This window comes from Apium graveolens, chromosome 8 (genome assembly GCF_009905375.1).
Source record: "Apium graveolens cultivar Ventura chromosome 8, ASM990537v1, whole genome shotgun sequence".
NCBI classification, from domain to species: Eukaryota; Viridiplantae; Streptophyta; class Magnoliopsida; order Apiales; family Apiaceae; genus Apium; species Apium graveolens.
Window position 1 is genome coordinate 3,542,501 of NC_133654.1, and position 23,021 is coordinate 3,565,521.

General features: G+C 34.8%; 1 protein-coding gene across 1 annotated transcript; it reads left to right on the forward strand.

Moving 5' to 3' along the window:
• The first annotated feature begins 11,115 nt into the window (after positions 1–11,115).
• LOC141677898 (delta-1-pyrroline-5-carboxylate synthase-like) lies at positions 11,116–20,216 on the forward strand. Its single transcript, XM_074484010.1, has 20 exons — positions 11,116–11,244; positions 13,508–13,579; positions 13,691–13,794; positions 14,022–14,124; positions 14,280–14,441; positions 14,831–15,108; positions 15,448–15,598; positions 15,750–15,912; positions 16,091–16,170; positions 16,310–16,399; positions 18,084–18,170; positions 18,278–18,364; positions 18,435–18,531; positions 18,629–18,732; positions 18,962–19,037; positions 19,212–19,362; positions 19,445–19,513; positions 19,599–19,665; positions 19,761–19,831; positions 19,916–20,216. The coding sequence occupies exons 1-20, from the start codon at positions 11,194–11,196 to the stop codon at positions 19,995–19,997; spliced, it is 2,145 nt and encodes a 714-aa protein (XP_074340111.1). The 5' UTR covers positions 11,116–11,193; the 3' UTR covers positions 19,998–20,216.
• Positions 20,217–23,021: the final 2,805 nt, after the last annotated feature.

Here is a 23,021-nt window from a genome sequence, read left to right on the forward strand (position 1 = left end):
GAACCCTGTCACTTTAATTAGTTGTTGAATTTCGAAACTTGAATAATCGCTTCTTTCAGTTGAGAAACTCTTTTAGAGTCCTGCTAATGATTTGTGATGAATGTCGGCTTTCTCCCAATCTCGAGCCTTGAATCCTGAAAGCCCGAAACCTTCTTCATGACCTTTACTTAGTCAATAACTTCCACCTAGAGAATGAAAGTAGAATGCCTCAGATATGGATATTTATGTTGCACTGTAGAACTGTTTATATAGTTACTTGCTGAGGTTCTTTGCTCATTCATTTGCTTTGATCTAACCATGACAGTTAAGCAAGAAGATGGTCAGACTTAGGCGCACCGCTCGCAAGAGCATTCCCGGCGGTCCCTATCGGGTTGTAGGTTTCCAGATGCCAGGGCAGGTAGTTGTTATGTGTGTGTGAGCAAACATATTAGTTGGAAGGACTTGTATAAGTTGGTTCAGATACTTTGGGTTATCTGTCGATTCCCTGTCGGAATCGAATAAATTTGGATTTAAGTATAATTTGGGTTGTAATATATTTATTTTGGTTGGTAGTTATAATCTTGTCTCATACTTAATCATGTTTAGATCATATTATTATCGGGATTTATTATATTTGTTGTTATTGTATTAGTTAAATGGTGTGTGGGTCCTCATTTCCTGATCCCAAGATTGAGGGCGTCACAAAAACTATGATGATCAAATATTTTACCAAAATTTTGGAGTGATATTTTTTTGGAAATGCACCAAAATGTTGTAGCCTTGAAAAACAACCCAAAATGCTACAAGATGTAGCCTTTTGCTTCTTTTTTTTTTAATTTAACAAGTTTTAATATTTTATGGTTCACTAATCCTCTTTTGGGTTTTAGGGTGAAAGAACAAATATTTTGAAGGTAAGGTTAAAAATGGGGCAGGTTTTTCAAATCTCATATCCACCCTGCATAAAAATTATTTGCCAGAATCGATGCCCCGTTCCCCGTGAGAATTTAATTTTCAATCCCCATCTCTGTCCCACGAGGCGATTTGTAGTCCCTAGCCCGTCTCTCCCCACTCCATTTAATAAATATTTTTTAAAAATAAATTATTTATTGATAATTTTTTATTAAAATTTTAATTTAGTTAATACATATATATTTATTAAAATTGTGCTGCAAAAGTAATTACTAATTCATAATATAGGTTTAGAAAATAAAAAAAATTATAGTCTCCTTTAAAATATTTGCAAAATAGTTAGAAAATTATAAATAAATAATTATCTTATATAGTACCTAATGGATGAATATACTATAATATTATCTATAAATTTTATCAATAATATATTATAAATTTATATGAAAATATAGACTTATATATATATATATATATATATATATATATATATATCGGGGCGTGACAGGTTTTTTTCACGGGATCACATAAATACCAAACCTACCCCACATATATGTGCGACGAATACTTGATCCCCTCATTCCCCATTTTGTCGGGGCGGGTCCCCATATTCCCCAAACCATTTTAAAGTCTATTTAAAGGTATTTGGGTGGTTTGAAACCAACCGGAAGTCGGACGACAGCTTAGGTTTTTTCAACGGGCAGGTTGAAGGTGGGGAACGAAATAGAGAAGAGGGAGAAAAAAGGAGGAAGGGAAACGATTGGATTCGAAGGGATGATCATTTTGGTGGTAAACGGAGAGAGAGAGAGAGAGAGAGAGAGAGAGAGAGAGAGAGAGAGAGATACGTGTTGAAGCATTTTAAGCAGAAGATTCTCAAAAGTAGGTAGGTAGTTGGGAATAAAACAACAATTTTTATATTGATGCATATTCATGCTAATCGTTAAAATTGTACCACGTTGCATTATATTATTGTTATATAATTTATTATTTGATGATTATAACCCTGGATTAGCTTTGTATAAGTTTAACATTTGTTTATTAATAAGTTTTATCAAGTTTTGACTATGGTTCCGAGTTCAACGAAATTGAGGTTAAGTCGCCAAGTTTGATTGCGATCAGACCGATTTTCACAGATGTGCTTGGTGGTTGTTTGTTGTTACGAACGTATTTAAGAAGTCAATTTGGTTATATTTGGCTTAAAATGTAATAAATCGAGATGATTTGAAGGCGTTATGGGGCTGTTGGAATTGGCCGGAGTTCTTGAACTCACTGACCGAAATTTGGGTTGCCTGTTTCCGGTGGTCTGTTCTTGGCTTCTCTGGTCATCTTCAACCTCCAACCTTCATTTGAGCAATCAGGCCATAATATCCCTGAACAGTTAACTCCGTTAAACCCAATTTGACAGAAGTTATTTATCTATTTAAATATGAGTAAAGTGCACTTTGTGTACTCGCACTTCGGTGAAGACACCACTTTTAATATTACAGTTCAAAAATAACCAATTGAAATACTGCATTTCTATTTTCGTTACAGATGAATGCAATCCGTTAAATCTGATTAACGCCGTGAGGGTATTTCAGTAAACTCAATTCTCAACGGTCAGATTGGGTATATGCATATAAACATTTCATTGTATGTATCTCCTTCGTCAGTCTAAACCTATTTTCCAAATTACATCCCACCCAAACAGAAATATGGCAGCTACAGAAAACATTTTGGATCTCGCTTGTGATTGTGATCGAATGAGTGTGGTTAAAACTCGTTGGTTTGGTGTGAACGCGGGTCGGAGGTTTCGCGAATGTGGGCATCAATCTTGTGCGTACTTTGTTTGGATTGATCCACCCCTTGGAGGTCGTGCTGTTGAGGCTATTGAGGAGTTACACGAAATGCATTTTCAAGCTCTTCGAAGGAACAATCGCAGGAGGGACAGGTTGATTGAAAGGCATGAAGTTGAGACTCTTAATTTGAAGCGAAAATAAGGTTTTATGGTGGTTGCTATGTTTATTGTCTTCTCTGTGATGATGAGTACTGGACTTGCTTCAATTATGCCTGATAATGTGGTTGATGATTACGAGTCCGATGAAGATGCTTAAGATCTTAAGTTTTAGGTTTTTGTTGGTGTGTTTTGTCTTTTACCTATGTTCATGAAGATGCTTAAGATTTTATGTTTATTGTCTTAATGTATTCGAATTGTACTCTGATGACTATGTTATTCTCTGTAAAGTATCTAATCTTTTATTTTCGAATTTGAATGCTACATTTGATAATGTATTGTAATATAATTTTAACTTTCAAATTAAACAAAAGAGGTCAATTCATTGCAAATTGTAACATAAGGTTCCATACCAAGGTTGACCATAATAAAAGAAGGTTCATATAGACCATAACCATGAGTCTTGACTACAAAGGTTCTATTACATCCTTACAAAAAGAGCCAAACTAAGGTTCATATAGACCATAATAAAAAGTTAGCATCAAAATAAGCAATGTCTTCTCAAGATGGTTGATCAACAGTCACAATCATTAGGTTTTTTACAACTTCCAAACAGGTTTCTTCTTAAGCCTGCTTTCCCTTTTCTTCCTTGCTAGCTCCAGATTCCTCAAACTTGTAACACCGGCCTTGTCTTTAGTTGTGAATCCAAGTGCTTGAACACCAAGAGGATTGTTTGTACCTTGTTGAGTGTTGATATTGGTGAAGACACCGCCTTGACTGCCTTCTCCAAGTGTAGTGGACCTTGTTGCCCTCCTTTCACCACCCTGACTGCCTTCTCCAAGTGTAGTGGACCTTGTTGCCCTCCTTTCACCACCCTTACTGCCTTCTCCAAGTGTAGTGGACCTTGTTGCCCTTCTTTCACCACTTTGTCTACCTTGATTTGGAGTTTCTTGGCCTCCCTGACTGGCTTCTCCAAGTGTCCTGGAGTTTGAAGCATCCTTTCCACCACTAACTTCAGCTGTCTTTGCCTTCTTGGTCCTAGTTTTCACCTGCTTCTCACAGCCATTAGCTTTGTCATGTGCCTGTGAACATAAGAAGTACATACTCTTCATATACTACTCCTGATGTGCACACATTATCATATTGAGATAATGAAAAAACAACATACCCTAGCAGGACAAGTCCTCATGTTATGAGAATATTCAGTACAATAAGAGCACCTGACTTTAGTGTTCTGTCTCTTTAACCTTGTAGCCCCAGGGGTGGTTGCATCATTGGTTTTGTTCCTTGATTTCTTTGGCCTTCCTGTTTGTACCTTAAGTATAGGTGGTAGTGGCTTAGGGTAGTCTGTTGCATCCCATTCTTCTTCACCACAAATGGGATCAAGAATGTGGTTGTATGTTGCAAGGAAACTATCCTTTGAGTAGCAAGCATGAATATACTCCTCATAATTTTTCTTAGACCATGATATGCAAGCACATGCATGGTAACATGGTCTACCTGAGATCTCCCATTTCCTACATGCACACCTTTTGGCCTCCAGGTCCACCATCATTGGGTAACCCCCATCACTCATAGTAACCAGGTACTTTGCACCTCCAGACCATACCACATGACAACCTTTAATCAACTCAACAGATCTGCAAACAAAATATTATGCATTAACAATTAGTATCACATAAACTTAAAACATGACACTGCAACATAGTTACTTGAAGACACTTACTTATTCAGTCTTCTCCACAAATTGAGGTGGTCATTCTCCACAAATTCCAAGTTAGGATCTTGTGAAGGGTTGTACTCCTGTGACATTTTCCCATCAGGTGTGACTACTGCTAGGGGTTTGGAAGTAATGGAAACGGAAAAAACAAACACCAACCTTGAAGGTGGCACAAGTTCACCCATGTCTAAAACATCAGCATCTGATTCTAATGTCCATACACCATTGACCCAATCTGTTTTTGGAAATTTATAACTAAATGAATGACACCCATCTTGACCACATTCTGTTAGCATAGACTTTAACTCAATTATACTCATCATGTCTACATTACACCCGTCTACATAAACAAAATCTCCACCAACATAATTCCTAGGATTTTCAGAGATGACCCCACCATAATACAGTTTAATTGTAAACAAATCTGCAGCTGAAAAGAATAACAAACAAAAATAGAAAGTGGGGAACAAATCACAAACATATACATAAAGGAGGACATAAACAATTCAATACACGGGAATGGGACCACTACCAGGCCAAAACCCTAATTTGTACTCGTCAAACACTAACAGTCAGCAAACCCTAAAATTTATCTATAACTGGAGATATCGAAACCCTAACATACATATATGACAAATTGTAACATTACATCTCAAGAACCCTATTTTTATACAAATTACAGAGATTGGGGATACCCTAATTTACCCTAAAATTACTGGAGATATCGGTCACTTACCTGTATAATTGGGGCATTCATTTGGCGAGTAAATGTCCCTTTCTTCCCTTGGACGAATTAACCAACTCATGCTTGCTAGATTTTGGATCACCCTTCTCTTCAGTTTGCTAGAAAATGGAAATGGAAAAAGAGGAGGCGAAAAGGTACTGGTAAAAGCCCGCGTAATTGGTTTATGTGGAAAAGACGATGAGGCCCTCCACTTTTGGTCACGGCGTTAATCAGATTTAACGGATTGCATTCATCTGTAACGAAAATAGAAATGCAGTATTTCAGTTGGTTGTTTTTGAACTGTAATATTGCAAGTAGTGTCTTCACCAAAGTGCGAGTACACAAAGTGCACTTTACTTTTTAAATATTATAAGTTGTAGCCACCAAAGTGGTGAATTTACAACAAAGTGCCAACAAAGTGCAAAAAATATATTTTTATGACCACTAAAGTTCAATTTACTCTAAAAAAATTGGTTGATCAAATTTTGATATGTCAATTTTTTGAATTGTGATAAAAAATTAGTAAAATTTAATTTTTAAGTCAAATATACTTTTCAAAATAATTGTTTTAAATTTATAACACAACCTTTTACATACTTTCAACAGAAAAACTGCTATACATAGATATGTCTGCTCGGGGGCTAATTCAACCTGTTACTCGTGGGTTATTCAACCTGCAGTAACTGACCCAACCCGTCCATTTTTCGAGACGATTAAACCGAACTGTTCAAAATCCGGTTTACTTGGGTTGGTTTTGGATTAGAGGCTAATGTTATCTCCTTTCGATCAGTGATATTGGTTGTTCAGACCTGTTGTTATGCCCAAATATGGACATGGGCTCTAAATAGGCCCATTACAAGAATTATTAATAATATTGGGCTTATTAAACAAGCTCAAGAATATGGAAGAGCTCTCCTAATTTGTATATGGATCGGGACCATGTACCGCATGTTGACCAAGACTTCACATGATGACACGTGGGAATATATAAAGGATGATAGTCATGTCCACCTCTAACTAGGAGGTGACGCCTGCCCATCTCTTACTAGGAGGTGAGTCATGCCTGCCTCTCCAACAGGAAGGGGGCATGTCCACATCTTACTAGGAGGTGAGTCCTGCCCTCCTCTTACAAGAAAGTGAGTTTTGCCCTCCTCTTACTAGGAGGTGAGTCTTATTTGTCTCTCCAGCAGTAAGGGGGTCATGTGCACCTCTCAACAAGACTGGAGTCCTGTCCACCTCTCAATCGGGAAGGGAGTCATGTCCACCTCTCAACAAGATAGGGATCAAGTCCACCTCTCAACAAGATAGGGATCAAGTCCACCTCTCAACAAGAGGGGAGTCCTCTCCTCATACTAATAAGAGGGTAGTCCTCTCCTCATACTACTAAGATGGGAGTCCTCTCCTCAAACTACTAAGAGGGGAGTCCTCTCCTCATATCACTAAGAGGGGAGTCCTCTCCTCATATCATTAAGAAGGGAGTCTTCTCCTCATATCATGCATGACTCCATATTACTAGAAGGGGTGGCCTACCACTATATCGCTATGGGGGGTAGCATGTCCCCATATTAACAGGAGGGGATTCCTCACCTCATATTTTTAAGAGACTTGAAGAGACAAGTGAGAGTCCACGATCACATGTCAACTGCACAAGGAATATTATTACAACACTTTATGACTACATGACCCTATTGGGGCACATCATGGAAATCTAGCGGGACTATATTACGCTTGGAAGGACCTCATCGAGGTCAATACTACTTACATATTTTTGGGTCCACATCACATGACCAGACTATAAAGGGTCGCATGTGAGGGCTCTAGGTGTTCTCGTGCCTCACCAACGAGATATCTTCGCCTAATATCATGACAGCCTATTACAGCCTAATTGGGCTTGGGCCATGGAATAATATGGGCTTATTTCGAACTATCCAGCGATCAACGAACCTGGGCTTTGATGGACTGGGCCAAATCCTAGCCCGTCTAGGTAACTTGTCCTCCAAGAACTACGTGTAGCATGAACCCCTATAAAAGGGTACGTAGGCCTCTTGTTTACGGATGATCAACAGTTTGAAATAAGAGAGAATAAACATTATTCCTCTGGCATTCTAAGAATCATCGAACAAGATCAGCTATAACATCCATCTATTTTCATCCCGTGTTCTTCGCGTTCTTCATGAAAAAAGCCTCAAATCAACATAATTTGCTCCGTGATTCCAGCAACCTCCGAATTCGTGTTGTTACGAATTTCTCCCAACAACACCTGTTATTGTCTAATCGCAACAGCTTGCACAAGTTTGTTGAATTTCCTTATATACCTGAATTACATTCCATATTAATTGCTAGTTTTATCAGAACATTTACATTCAACTTGAATTGTCATAATATTACTTGATTAAGTTATTTTATCATTCAACCCGATCAATCCAGCTATATCCAACCCGATCCATTACACAATTAGTAGGATTGTGTTTATAATACATCCAACCCAACCCAACCTTATCTACACCGATAATAGTTCGAATCTAAGGTACTTGTATTAAATAAATAAAAACATTAAAAATTATAACTTTTTATAATTTTTTACATTTTTAGGCGAGTATATTAGTAATAATTTTCTGGCTTAATAGAATTAAGTAACATATTTATATCGAGGTATGTAATCACGTTAACAAATTCAAACACGATAAAGACTAATGTGGATGTTTCAATATTCAAGAAGGATGGAATGTATGGAGTTAGTGCGATTTCTCATAATAATAATTTACACTTATTAAAACTCGATGTTCATGTTTTAACAGATCGTTAAATGTTACAGCAACGAAAGTTATGGGAGTGAAGAAAACCCTTAAGGAGGCCAAAAATCAAATGTGAGAGCATGAACTAGATAATTTGATCATAATTCTAAGTAGTTCGAAATAAACTTTAACTTAATTATGATTTTGATCTTTGATTCAAGAGTTTTAAAGTCAGATTTTTTCCTAAAAAAATTTGATGTAATTTTAATTAAATGATTCGCCAGCCAACACATTACGTAAATAAAAAGTTTTGAACTTGTTTTGATCGTAATTTTGAGGGAGTACGTTACTCAAGCTGCTCAAATAGCATGGTTTCAAGAAGTTTGCTTCTCATTTATTTTTATTTAATAAAAAAAGTAACATAATTCTAATATTTTAAATTTAATATTATAAATTAAATAAATTTACAAGTGATAACCAGAGTTTAATAGTATTGTGTTTTTATTAAATCTTATTAAACGTTGTTTGTTTCTACTATGTTGTTTATAATTATGAAAATTAAACTTCTTTTATGTAAACAATGAAAGCAAAGAATGATATTTATTGTGAGATGGAAGAATTTATAAATTATTAAAAATAACAAATGATACCAATATCTAGTAAGAAAAATATCCAATTATATTGTTAGCTATCATATATAATCATTAATTTTTTTAGAGGATGTCGAGGAGACGAGGAAAATAACGATTTGTTGATTTTTTTTATAAATATCCATTTAAGTGACACGTGTTTATTGTTGAAATCATTATTTATAATATTTTTCAAGATATTTTTGAAAAAGAAATATATTATATTAATGGGATACTCATTTTATAAGATATCATTAAAAATTAGTCATCATATCTAAAATTATCATCGTATTTGAAATTCACCTAATATTTCATAATTCTGAAGTAAGAAGAATTTATAACAAATACTCACTTTTGATTAGACATGACAAATTATTAGTGTCATGTAATTCTGTATTGTATATTTTGCACTGTTCTAAAACTCGGAAAACTCGGCCGAGAACTCGGGCTCGGTACCCTTTCCGCACCGGTTTTACTATCCTCGGCTACTTCTCCGATTTTGTGTTGAAATCGGTTCAAACTCGGGTTGACTCCAAAATTAAAGGTCGTCTTGATAACCCATTGCACTTAACTGCATATTTGCTAAACCTCTATTTTTATTACAAAGATAAGGAAGTTGTGGGAAGAGATGCTAACTGTATGGCAGGAGTGATAACTTGCATTGAGGCATCCTTTCCGGATGATAATGACTTGCAAGATCTGGTTGGCAATGTCGAGTCACTGAAGTACAAAAATATGGAAGGAGTGTTTGGGAAAAGATGGCTATTATGGGAAGAACGAAGGATAAAGATAATTTTGATATAGGTATTTTAACTAACATCTTAGTTTACTACACAGTTGTATACATATTTTGTTTATTATAGTTCATAGTTCTGCTAAAATTATTGTTTTGACAGTTGGCTGGTGGTCAAATTATAGAGCAGAAACTCTAAATTTGAAGAAAATACATTGAAAATAGTTAGTTTAACTTATAGTTCTTCTGGTGTGAAAGGAATTGGAGCACTTTTGAGGGGGTAATTTACTTGTATCTTTTCTTCATATGTTCCCTCTATAACTTGTTTATTTATTTACTAGCTATTGTATATATTTTGTAAATTCATACCAAGGAAAGAAATAGATTAGATGTGGAGAGACCGGAGAGACTTGTTTATGTGCAATTTATTGCAAAGCTATTAAATAAAAAGAACAAGATGAAGGATAATCATGATGTATTGCTGGCTAATGACACAATTATGGCACAAGATTGAATTGTAGAAGGTGGTGACGATAATGAAGAAGTTCCACCATATTCAACCACTGGTGTGGATTACAACGAAGACGAATTTGTTGGATTACCCTTCGTCGGTCCTAGAAGAGTTGTTAGAGAGCTTGACGAAGATGATTTCGAGTCCGAAGTTAAAATGGATGATGATATCATATTTGATGACTCTAATCAAGTTTAGAAGAATGAACATATAACTATTTTGCATAAGTTTTTGGAGTAAAAGCAATATTTTGTTTTGCTTATTTTGGAGGTTAAACAGTGGAATCGTGTTTATTAAGCTTATCACCACAGCAGAATTATTTATTTGATTTGCTATTAGGCTACTCCCAAAACAACTCTCTGTAACATAATTCTATTAGGCTATCACTTGTTGATTTTTTATGCTAGCTCTGCAAATCTACTGTATTAGTATATTTGGGTGCATCGACATCGTTATAAAATTGGTAAGCTGCATAAAAATTTAATTCTATATTTTTTATGAAAAGTGAAAAACTTTATTTTACTCCGAATTTTCAAACTCTTTCCGAGTACTACCCGAATACTCCGAGTACTCCGTACTCCATTCCTTGGCCGAGCCGAACCGAGTGCCGAGTTTTGGAACACTGGTATTTTCATGTTTCGTGTGACTGAATGTTAAATCCAAAATTGACCCGTTTAGGGTTCATAAATTTTCGTGTTCGTAGAATTTCGTTTCGTGTTGTTTTGTGTAAAATTAAATATTAATATAAATAAATGACTTTTTTTGTAAGGATTACAACGTATACTTTCGTGATCGTGTACTTTTGTTTCGTGTCGTTTTATGTAAAATTAAATATTAATATAAATAAATGACAGTTTTTTTAAGGATTACAAGTTGTAATCATTAAAAAAACAACCATATTTACAAGTATATAATCATATTTTTTTAAAAAAAGTTTAAGTTTATCAAACATAAAAATTAATTTTCATAGCAAGAGGAGTACTGTATATGCGATTTCTTTATACAATTTATTTAAATTGAGTATCCAATATCCTAACAAAAATCAATAAATCATTCAACAACGCGTCAAATATGAACAAAAGATCCCCAAAAAGGTAGAAAATATTAAAACAAATATCGATCTAATCATTTATTGTTACAATTTTTTAGATCGACTTATAGTAGTTGAATAGGTACGAGAATACGATACCATTTGTAAAAACAAATATATAAACTCGCTTTCTATCTGAACCTCGTAGTGTCCAATCTATTTACGCTCGTGTGTTTGTGTTTCATTCTCTCACTCGACTTGTTTTCTCACGAGTTAACTCAGCAGCAGCCTCCATGGATCCTACTCGCGCTTTCGTGAAGAATGTCAAGCGTGTTGTCGTCAAGGTTCGATAATTTTATATGCACTCACGAATTAAATTTACGTAGATTAATGGTTTTTAAGGTTTCGTTTGTTTTTAATTGATTTGTGTGGATGAATTGCACGTTTGCATGTAAGCCTGATTAAGTTTCTGTCGTACTATATATTCTGATGTTGAATTATGTTCGGATCTGTTCGTGTTTTTTCGTGTTTGTGTTTATGTAATTATGTTTAGTGATAATTATCATTGTTTATATGCTGTTGTTTTGTGTCTTAAGAGTGATGCACATCATGAGACCTTATATTTATGTATCACGAAAATTTATATTAATCGAAATTAATCATCTGTATTCATGGTGAAGCGGAACGATCTGTGATCTAGATGTTTCGTAGGGAGTGAGTTAATTACTTTTATATATAGCTAAGAGTAATGTAGATGTTTAATGAAAGCAAAATGATTGATAAGAAATTAGGGGTTTATAGTCACTTGATTATTTGGGGGTTTTAAATTTAGGTTAGTTTTGTGACATTGTATTTTCGCGGTATGATTCTATTTTGCGAGCTAGCTATATAGAGGAAAGTGATTATCACTAATGGAGTCTTACAAATTGATTAAGGTAGTATATCGTGTAAACTTAATATGTGAGGTCCAAAGATAATATGTTCCGTGTCTTGCACGGGGTTGTAATTTACTTTATGAAGTTCTGAAATAATAAATATTTGATTTTTTAACATGTATGGATATATTGGGCAAAGTAATTCGTTCAAAAAGAATATTCGCAGATTGGAAAAAGAGCACATTCTTGGCTTGATGTATCCTTTTCGGATTTATAACAACGTTACCACTATATAAATATCATACCTACCTGAATATCCTCTTCCCGTGATAAAACTTATTGGAGAAATCAAGATGCGGGAATGGTATCCGTGGCTCTACCAGCAATAAGATCACTTAGGAAGTTGAAGAAGAGATTGTATTCAAACTATAGTACGTCGATACTCGAGTAAATCTATTTTTAGGATTCTATTTTATTTCGAAATTGGAGAACAGATTCTATTCAAACTATATAATATATATCATGTAATTATTAGATCAAATGATTTTTTTTAAATACATATGTGATATGTCACTGGCCTAGTTAGCCAGCAAATCTTATACAGTAATGTTTGAACATCGGAGAATGCTAGTAAATTGTCCACTGTAGAATATCCTATGCAAGGCAGATTCCTTCTTTCCTTGCATTGCTGCATTGCCAGAAGAGCTTAGTTATCTTATCAGTTATAGAAAAGGAAGATAGTAAATCCAGTTTAACTGGTTGTGCTCTTCGCAGAAGAAGTGCACATGAAGCCTTTTTCTGTTCTCAATAAGTGAAAATTTAAAGAAAAAATTAATTTAAGAAACCACTTTTACAAGAATACACACGTTGATCAGAACTCATAATAGCAAGAAGATAATGAACAGTTAGACTTAACTCATAAGCATTGATGCACATCTCATCCACTATAGGAATTCCTTGGAATCAGAAGAAGTTGCGTCTTGGAAACTCCTCTACCACATTAACCCCCATAGCTCTTCCATCCAAACTCTGCACCAAAATTTCCCAGTGTTAAAAAATATATCTAGTTTAGTGGCACACAAAAGTTTACATGGAGTTTTACAACTGATTTCTATTTGTATTTCTAGATAGAATGATGAAATACTTTTCAGTTGAATAACTATATTGCAAATGCTTTGTTTTGAAGTATTAAATGAAAAACAGAATTTGATCAAAGTTTTAGGATGAATAACTTTCTTTCAAGATGAAGTTGATTGATATCGAGTTTTAAATGTTAGCAATTACAAAAAGTAGAATATATTGCCCAGGGCTCTTACCTGCCCATCAAGAGCGGCTTTGGTGTCATTTACTTCTGTCTCACTAGCCGTTGTTATGAATCCAAAACCACATACAAATTGATTAAGATAGTACATCATGTAAACTTACTAAAATGTGAGATGCAAAGATAATGAGTTTCATATTTTGCACGGATATTGTAATTTATTTTATGGAGTTCTAAGATAATAGGTATTTGATTTTTTAACATGATATTGGGTACATCAATTCCTCCGCCTGTTAGCTTAAATATAATGCATATTTACTTAATAGTTAATATTCACCTAATTTGCCTAGAAGAGTCGTTATCTTTTCACCGCTATTCTGTCAGCTATTATGGCATATACCAGATGCAATCCTTTATTTATTTTTATCTTCGGATTGGGATTGATACAATGGTTTGTTTTAAATATTAAAGGTAGGAACCGCGGTGGTTACACGAAGTGATGGAAGGTTGGCCGTTGGGAGACTGGGAGCCATATTTGAGCAGGTATTTGAGTTTTTCTACAATTTCAATTAAGTGTTTGTTTGTGGCAATGTTGAATATAATTAAACTGTTAATAGTATTGTGAACTGATTGATATGTGTGCAATGTGTGCAGCTTGAGAAGTTAAACTCTCGCGGATTTGAAATAATTTTAGTCACTTCAGGTGCTGTAGGAGCAGGTCGCCAGAGGCTTAAATACAGAAAGCTGGTCAATAGCAGGTTTATATATCTAAAAGAAAGAATAAGGGATGTAGTAGATATACGGAAATGAATAAAAAAATTTGGATTGATTTTTTTTTTGTTTTATACGTGAACAATTATTAACAAATGATCTAGTGCATATATGAAAGACAACATATTAAATACAAATTCGAGTGAAAATACCGCTAAGGAATTTGAATAATGTTTATTATCTATTAAAGAAAATGTTTGTATTTCTCTCACAGTTTTGCTGATCTTCAAAAGCCTCAAGTTGAACTTGATGGAAAAGCATGTGCAGCTGTTGGACAGAATGGCCTCATGGCACTCTATGACACATTATTCAGCCAGGTACATTTAAGATATATGTGTACTATTACGATTTTCAAGTTTCAAAAAACCGAAGAATTGATATAGTTTGCGTTCTGCTGACATATTATATCATCATAGATTTTTTTACCTTAAGAAGGAGCTTTTTTGTATTCAAACATTATTTTTTTTTGCAGTTGGATGTGACATCATCTCAACTCTTGGTCACCGATAATGATTTCAAGAATGCAGACTTTAGAGTACAACTTGGTCAGACAGTGAACTCTTTATTAGCTTTGAGGAGCATTCCCATTTTTAATGAAAATGATGCAATCAGTACTAGAAAAGCTCCATACGAGGTAGAAAAAGGGTTTTATGTTTAAATTTGCATTATTATTATTATATTTTCCTATGTTTGTAATTTTTGTTTCGACTCGAAAAACTAAACTTACTCGGGATATAAACCATTGCATCTCATTGAATAAAATTTTCCAAACGAAACTTGTGCTTGTTTAAAATAGTTACTATTAACTATAATTTTTTGTTTTTGAATTTTATCACTTGGCAAGTTAATCAATTAAGGCGGTAAGTCAGTATGTCATTCAGGGAGGGAGTACATCTTGAATAACACTGGAGGAAAGAAAACACCTGCATAGACTCTATTCTTTTTTGTCATGGTCCTAGCAGAGAAGTCTTATATACTAAATATGTAATTTATTTAGTATGTAATTCTGACAAACCTTGGCAGGATGCAAGTGGTATATTTTGGGACAATGACAGTTTAGCGGCCTTACTAGCTATGGAACTGAGTGCCGATCTTCTCCTCTTGTTGAGTGATGTGGATGGCCTTTATAGTGGTCCACCTTGTGATCCACGGTCAAAGCTTCTCCACACATATGTAAAAGAAACACATGAGGGAGTAATCTCCTTTGGAGAGAAATCAAGGATGGGCAGAGGGGGAATGGATGCTAAAGTTAAAGCTGCTGTCAACGCAGCTTATAATGGTACACCTGTAGTTATTGCCAGGTAGAACTCTCTGTGTGAAACTATGGCGCTCTAGATTCTGTCACATAGTCATATAAGCTCTCTAAAATAGCTCTGTTTTTATTCACATGTCTTTGGTGCAACTTAGTGATATTCATTTTATACTTGTTGATAAGGCATCTATCTATGACACTCAATAGTTGATTCAGATAACTTGTTGATTGTGTGTACATTAGAATGTACAATTAAAAATCTCTTGTAACAACTTGCAATACCCGGCTTATGGTGCTTCATAAGTAATCTACACTCCACGCTAAGCGCTATCCTTGTTTTGTTATGATTTATACTTTATTTTCTTACTACATTTCCATCATTTGTAAGTGGCTTTGCCACTGACAATATCATAAAGGTACTAAGTGGTGAAAGAGTTGGTACACTCTTTCATCAAGACGCTGGTTCATGGATTTCATTTACCGAAGTTGGGGCAAGTGAAATGGCTGTTGCAGCACGGGACTGTTCTAGGAGGCTCCAGGTTGATGCAAATATCTTACATCTTAGATTGTTTTTACTAGCATGACTTAAGGAGAACTTGTTTCTCTTTGGGAATTCCACTCGACTTAATTAATATGTTTGTGTATATATTAAATCTTAAAAGCTAATACAATTGCTGTCGAAATGTGCAGGCCTTACCTTCAGAGGATAGAAGGAAAATTTTATTGGATATCGCTACTGCACTAGAGGACAATAAAAGTCAGATCCTTGAGGAGAATGAAGCTGATGTTGAAGCTGCAAAGGATTTTGGTTATGATGAATCTTTGGTAGCTCGTTTGGCACTGAAACCTGAGAAGGAAAGCCTTGCTCTATTTGCGAAATAGTATCTATTTTTATTTTCAATTTACCATTCTTTTAATAATTATAATCATTGACAATACAAATTTACCTAAAACACATGCTTCTCTTTGAAAATAATATAGAAAATTTGCATTAAAAAAGGAAATCTTTGACGGAGTTCATCGGATATTGCAGATATCTGCTCTAGCAAATTCTGTTCGCAAACTTGCCGACATGGAAGAGCCCATAGGCCGTGTTTTAAGAAAAACAGAGGTAAAAGATCTATGTTGATTTGATGTGAATTTAATTCCATTGTAAGATGTTTATATACACTCATTTGAAGTATTAAGTATATCGATGACAATCTTGAAAAGGTACATTAAGCCAACTTTCTCTTTTTTTTTTGTTTCAGCTAGCAGATGGACTCATTTTAGACAAAATCTCATGCCCATTGGGTGTTCTATTAATCATTTTTGAGTCTCGGCCTGATGCGTTAGTTCAGGTAACAAGTGTCACTTTTATTTAATATAGTTTTTTATGACTATTTTAGTGATTTAATGCTAGTGTATCATACTTGTCAAATTGGAGAAAATGATGTTTCGTAATTCTATATTAATAAGTTATGAACTTGTATTTGTATTTGAATATTTTCACTCGCACGGGTAACAAGCTGCTAATATTTGCGTACAACAAAATAATCAACGTTATTCGAACACTACATTTGATTTGATGTCGCATATTCAAACCATATTCTGTAGTAAACACTGAATTTTTAGCCTAAACACTGAATTATATTGCCTTATCCGTCGTAAGTTCTAGCAGCATTTGTTGTTGCTTATATAGATTCAGCAGTATTCGTTACTTGTATAGATTCAGCTTGAGGTGAAAATAATAGTTTCTGTATGCATGATGCATTAAATGCATCTTAATTTGGTGTATCCTCCGTTGTTAATCAGTCGGTATTTGCCTATGGAGTTACCAGTATTGCTGATGGAATTTTCTGTTGTGAATGTGTCATTTCTAGTAGTGATACAGCATGCATTCAGCACCTATTGACAAGATAGCTAGCAGTAGAACTAGTGTGCTGGTAAATATATTTAGCATGATTTACCTACAAGTACAATCCAGAAAGTTTTATGAGTACATCAAATATCACGTTCTCCTTTTTTTGGTGATCATCTTCACAGTCTAGTAGAGTCCGAACTACAGCAGCCACGGTTGGCCTCTTTTTTCTATTTTCCTCAACACAATAATGACCGATCTCGACCAATGTTTTAGCCTGGTTCTTGCTGTAATTGCCTTGCAATCTTGGATCAACTGTTTTCTCTAGCTTTTCTGAAGCCAAGATTGTTCTCCATCATAATCAATTGTTAGCCTCCTCTTACCTACTTCCAACTTCAGAAGCATTAACTGGAAACGATCACTAGACATGAACTGGTCCATATCATCTAGTACAACTATTCTGCTACGATTATAATTTGTTATTCCATTTCCAAAAATATTTTTATCAACATCAAGCCAACACAAACTTGTTACATTTGGTCCATCATACAAAAACTTGTTACATTTGGTCCATCATACAATAACTTTAATCCATTATGACTACTAAAAATTAAATGGAAGTACCGAGATGCAAATCCTCCTTTTCTTGATGCAAACACTAAATTTTTTCCCTTTGTTAAGGCTTGAGAAGGCAACAAAGTATCAGTTCGAAAATCAAAGCCAAACAATGACATCTTTCTGATCTTTTAATACAATATTACCTGTATTTAGAAGCTCAACCTTTCTAGCACCGGTCAAATCAGATTCAGTACCCAAACATTTGTGCCATTAAGATCTTTTAAAACCATAATGACACCATTCTTTTTCAAGGTCAGTTTGGAGCCTTTTGTATTGACAGGTTTGTCGCGATTAGCCATCCACACATTTGCTTTGTCTTTAGAATCAGTGAACCAAATTGCAAACCAATATGCATTAGTTCCAAATCCATAGATGCCACGGGTAAATAATTTATAGAAAAGTGAATTAAGATCTAATAGATATATAAGGCTAATTTGATTTAAGATTTAAAGGATGTGATTATTTGTTTGAGGCTGTAATAACTCAAACTTAGATTCAGTTTGTTTTCCCTTTATATAATTTGTTGACAAGATATTATGATCCTTGACTTTTATCTAACTCAACAGATAGCCTCCTTGGCAATTCGAAGTGGAAATGGTCTACTATTGAAAGGTGGGAAGGAGGCAAGGCGCTCGAATGCAATCTTGCATAAGGTCTTATCTCCTAAAAAACTGTTGAATATTTGTCTGGGAACTTGGTATTATTTCCTTCATTAATGTGTCGTCTTACTGTTTTTCGTTAAAATTTTATGGATTTGTAGGTAATTACTGGTGCGATTCCAGATACGGTCGGAGATAAGCTTATTGGACTCTTGACCACTAGAGAGGAGATTCCTGATTTACTTAAGGTGGGGACTGAGGTGACACGTATGATGATTCTCTAATATATTGTTCATTCACCGACTTATTTTTTTTCAGCTAGATGATGTGATAGATCTTGTAATCCCCAGAGGCAGCAATAAACTTGTCTCTGATATAAAGAATGCGACAAAAATCCCTGTTCTTGGTCATTCTGGTAAGAAACTTTGCTGAATCTAATAATTCTCATGCTATAACGAAATATCTATAAGTAGAGTTAGCTTCTAAAATATTTATATATACTTTCTGTGCAGATGGCATTTGTCATGTTTATGTCGATAAGTCGGCTATTTTGGACAAGGCGAAGAAAATTGTCTTGGATGCAAAAACTGATTATCCTGCAGCCTGTAACGCCATGGTAATTTCAGCTCTGCCATCGCTAGGCATGCCTAAGATAAATACAGTTTTTTTTGTTGCAATACATTGTGAGCCACAATAAGCACATTTAAAGGTTTAGGTAGTCGTTGTTTAATCAAACACAGTTCAAAATTCTTTTTGCTTTTATCTTGTTTAAATATACAAGTAGAAAAACTTGCTACAATATTTTTGCAAATTTGACTTATCATCATTCGCCTTGCCTTTGTTAGGAAACACTTCTTGTACACAAGGATTTGGCAAGTACCGGTGGGATTCAAGAACTTGTTATCGGTCTTGAAAGTGAAGGTATCTATACTTGAAAAAAATTTAGTTTTGTTAAAACTTCACTTAAAACTCGAAACTCTTATAAGGATTACAAGTATTATCAACACTTCTGGAAAGATTTGTTATTACTATATAACTACCTATCCTAGATGATTGCAATTGGTAAATATCATTATTCTCATTTATATGTTACAGGTGTTGTTCTATATGGTGGCCCACGAGCGAGTGAGCTATTAAGTCTTTCTGATGTAAGCTCATTTCATCATGAGTACAGCACAAGGGCTTGCGCAATTGAAATAGTCAATGATGTGGATGCTGCCATCAAACATATACACAAACATGGAAGGTACATCTACATATTCTGTTAGTGTTGGTGTTTCAAATTGCATTTCCACAAAAGTGAAAATCAATTTCGTTTTATTTTTTAGTGGGCACACCGAGTGCATTGTTACCGAAGACGACAAGGTTGCTGAATATTTTCTACGACATGTTGACAGGTAAAATTACTCTGCACTCTAATCATTAAAGTAACTAATATTTGACACATTGCCTGTGTTAAACCAAATTTCTTGCATTTGGCAGTGCTGCAGTTTTTCATAATGCCAGTACAAGATTTTGTGATGGAGCCCGTTTTGGGCTCGGGGCAGAGGTATGAATAAGATTTGAATGGCTGAAAAAATTTCCATGTATTACTTCCAATCCCATCTCAAATTACCGTTAACGTGTGCCATGTTATGGTTTAAGGTTGGTATAAGCACAAGTAAGATTCATGCCCGAGGTCCAGTAGGAGTTGAAGGTCTCTTAACAACCCGATGGTATGTGTTTATTAACCTTCTGATATCAAATACCTGAAATTCAGTATTACATGTCTTCACCATTCTTCTTGTTTACGAGTGTAGGATTCTCAGAGGAAACGGACAAGTGGTTCAAGGCGACAAAGGAGTTACATACACACACAAGAACCTTCCAGTAAATTCTTGATTCTAGAAAGATTTATGGTTACGGGATGATTAATCCCGGCTCTTGTAGAGGTGGATGCCTTTTTATTTAATTTTTACCGGAAAAATATTGCAGTTCTGTTGTTATGTAACTATACCTTTTATCTTGTAATAATATAAATAGTGGGAGGAAATTTTTGTGTCCCTTTCTTGGATTATTGGGAAGAACCTCATCATTTTATAAATAGATTAAAAAAATAGATTGCGGATTTTATTAAAAGGTTTGTGCTTGATTGTGTTCTGGGACAGCTACAATGAAGATTGTGATAGAATGCAATATCTGCTAATTAAGCAGTATATCAATAGCCATTATGACATATAATGTTAATTATCCTACAATTATATGATGAGATACTGTAATAAATCATGATTAACCTTGAAAGTATATAAATAAGACCATGTTCAAGCAATTCTAACAAAGAAAAACAAAGTATCATTAAGGATAATGGCTAGAGTTAGTGCCAAATTAGTGATGATGTTAGTGGCTACTTCTTTATTAATGTTCATCGGAGAAGCTGCAGTTGATCGGAAAACTGCAGGTGTAATTCCTACCTGTGTTTTGCAGTGCACTACAAAGTGCCATTACATTCAAGTTCCGAATTGCTTTGCAGATTGTATGAAGGACTGTATTCCTCCGGTTTCAAATGCCATATCTTCAGACTGTAAAACAAATTGTGAACTATCTACCTGCACTAAGTATGCCTCAGGTACTATCAGTTAATCTCATGACATGATTTTTTCTTTTATGCTTGAATTTTTGCAGAATTTGTAGAAAGTGATATGATTGCTCTATGTTTCAGATGCTAGTAAACTGGAAGGGTGTGTCGCCTCCTGCTCTCAGGACTGCAAGGCCTAGTTTGAACGCTTACTCGATCAGTTCATGTTCAAGAATTCATCTCCTTCTCCGTCTCCAGTGATCATCTCAGATATTATGATTATAAGTTACTGGTGAAATAATCAATAGTTGAGACTTAAGCTAATAATCTTCATTGTAATATGATTGTAGTGTTCCATGTACTGATTTGTTCTACTGAAAAAAAACAATCATCAATTTAGCAAATAATGAACTGATCTTCCACTTTTCCTGTCACAACATTCTAGTTTAGAAGCAATTTTAACAAGAACACTGAAAATTTTTACCAGAAGCTGAAACAAAACTATACTTAGTGCAGGTTTAACAGCAGTAGGTACTGCATTTCCTTCTACTAGTACTGATACGCGTAATGGTATGATTCAAGAGATACGATAATAATCTCCGTATTAAGACTTGATCCAAAAATATTTCATCATAAGTATGAGGCCTAAAGGGGGTTGATCTTGGAACTAAAAAAAACTGTAAAAAAAACTGTAAAATATCAAAACAAGACCAAAAATTTCATTTCTGCCTCAATTCCAGTGAGCGCGATGAGCATGTTATCCAGTCTTAGTGACCTCGAAGTTCTGATTGATCCCGTGCTTCATCTGTCATCCTTGGAACTTCATTGAGACCGCTCTGTAAACCTCAACAAATAAGATGTCTCGGTCTGCAGATCTTCCCAATTATAATTGTTATTCTACAATTTCAGAAACAAAAACAGTTGCATTACTGCAACTGCATCCCTCTCCTTCCACTCTCTGTTTTTTTCTCTATATGACTGCATTTTTTACTGTCTGCAGCTCATAGTTCTCGCGTCAGCTCACTTTCATCGATCACAGTCATGTTTCAGCTCAGCAAGACCCCGACTCAACCTATCCACGACGATGATCCATGCATAGCTTTTCATGTAGTATACATTAGTATGTTTCACTTAGTACAACCAAATGTCTAACAGTTAGTTAATCGATTAGTTCTGAGGACATTAGTATCGTAAACTGTAAATCTCTGTCGATTAACAACTGATTTATGTAAAGCTGGTGGAGTCATTCTTTTGCCTTTTGATTTAACTAAAAACTGTTTGCTACAACACAATCAATCAATCAACAGTACCCAGTAAATACCGTCTAGGACAGTGGTGTTTGGGGAGGGTATACCGTGTTTGCTACAACACAAGTAACCATTAAAACAAATTAATTATTTGAATTAAGTAAAAGATTACATATTAACTACGTGTAATAACAAATTATCCTTAAATATATGGACATGAATCATTATCATCCTAATCAGTCTATAAAATGATTCTATGTACAATCAGCAATCACACCAAAAGATGTCGTCATAAATCATTATCACCCTGACCGTTCTATGAAATCATATGTAAAGATATCGTCATAAATAATTATCGCCCTAACAAGTCTATAAAATGACAAGTTCAAAACAGTTTTCAACAAAAAATAAGAAAAATGGCCGGAATCAGTGTCACATTTGTGGTAATGCTGGTGGCTGTTGCTTTGATCACGATAACCGGAAATGCTGCCATTAGCCGGAAATTTGCACCTTACAATCCCTCTTGTATAAAAAACTGCGAAAACACCTGTCGTTCCAAACCAAACCCTAGAGATTGCTATAACATCTGTATTGTAAATTGTTATCCTCCTTCTAGATCTAAAGTTATTTCTTCAGACTGTAAAACAAATTGCGAAAAATCTACATGCAGCAGATTTGTCTCAGGTATTATTCTTGTCGAGCTAATAAGTAGTATCCGTTCTTGTATAAATTTTGGGATGAGCAAAAATCGAATACAGAACTTGGGACGGCCGACTTAGTTTAGCTTAACTAGCTACGCGTCATTTCAATTTTTTTTTTTTTAGAAATTAACTAACTTTTTTGATGTTTCAGATGTTAACAGATTGGAAGGGTGCAAGGCCTTTTGTTCTCAGAACTGCAGTGCCTAGTCTGATGTGCTTACTGATCGGAACATGTTCAAAAATTACTATTTTTAGTAAGTTTTCGGGGGATGGGGATGGGGTTTCCAATGGAGATGCTCTAACGGAATAAAATTAATCATACGGTGGTTCTGTTCTATTGTTGGACGATGAGTTAGTGTATGTGGTTGTGAAATGTAATCCGTATTTGAAAATCAGAGTTTAC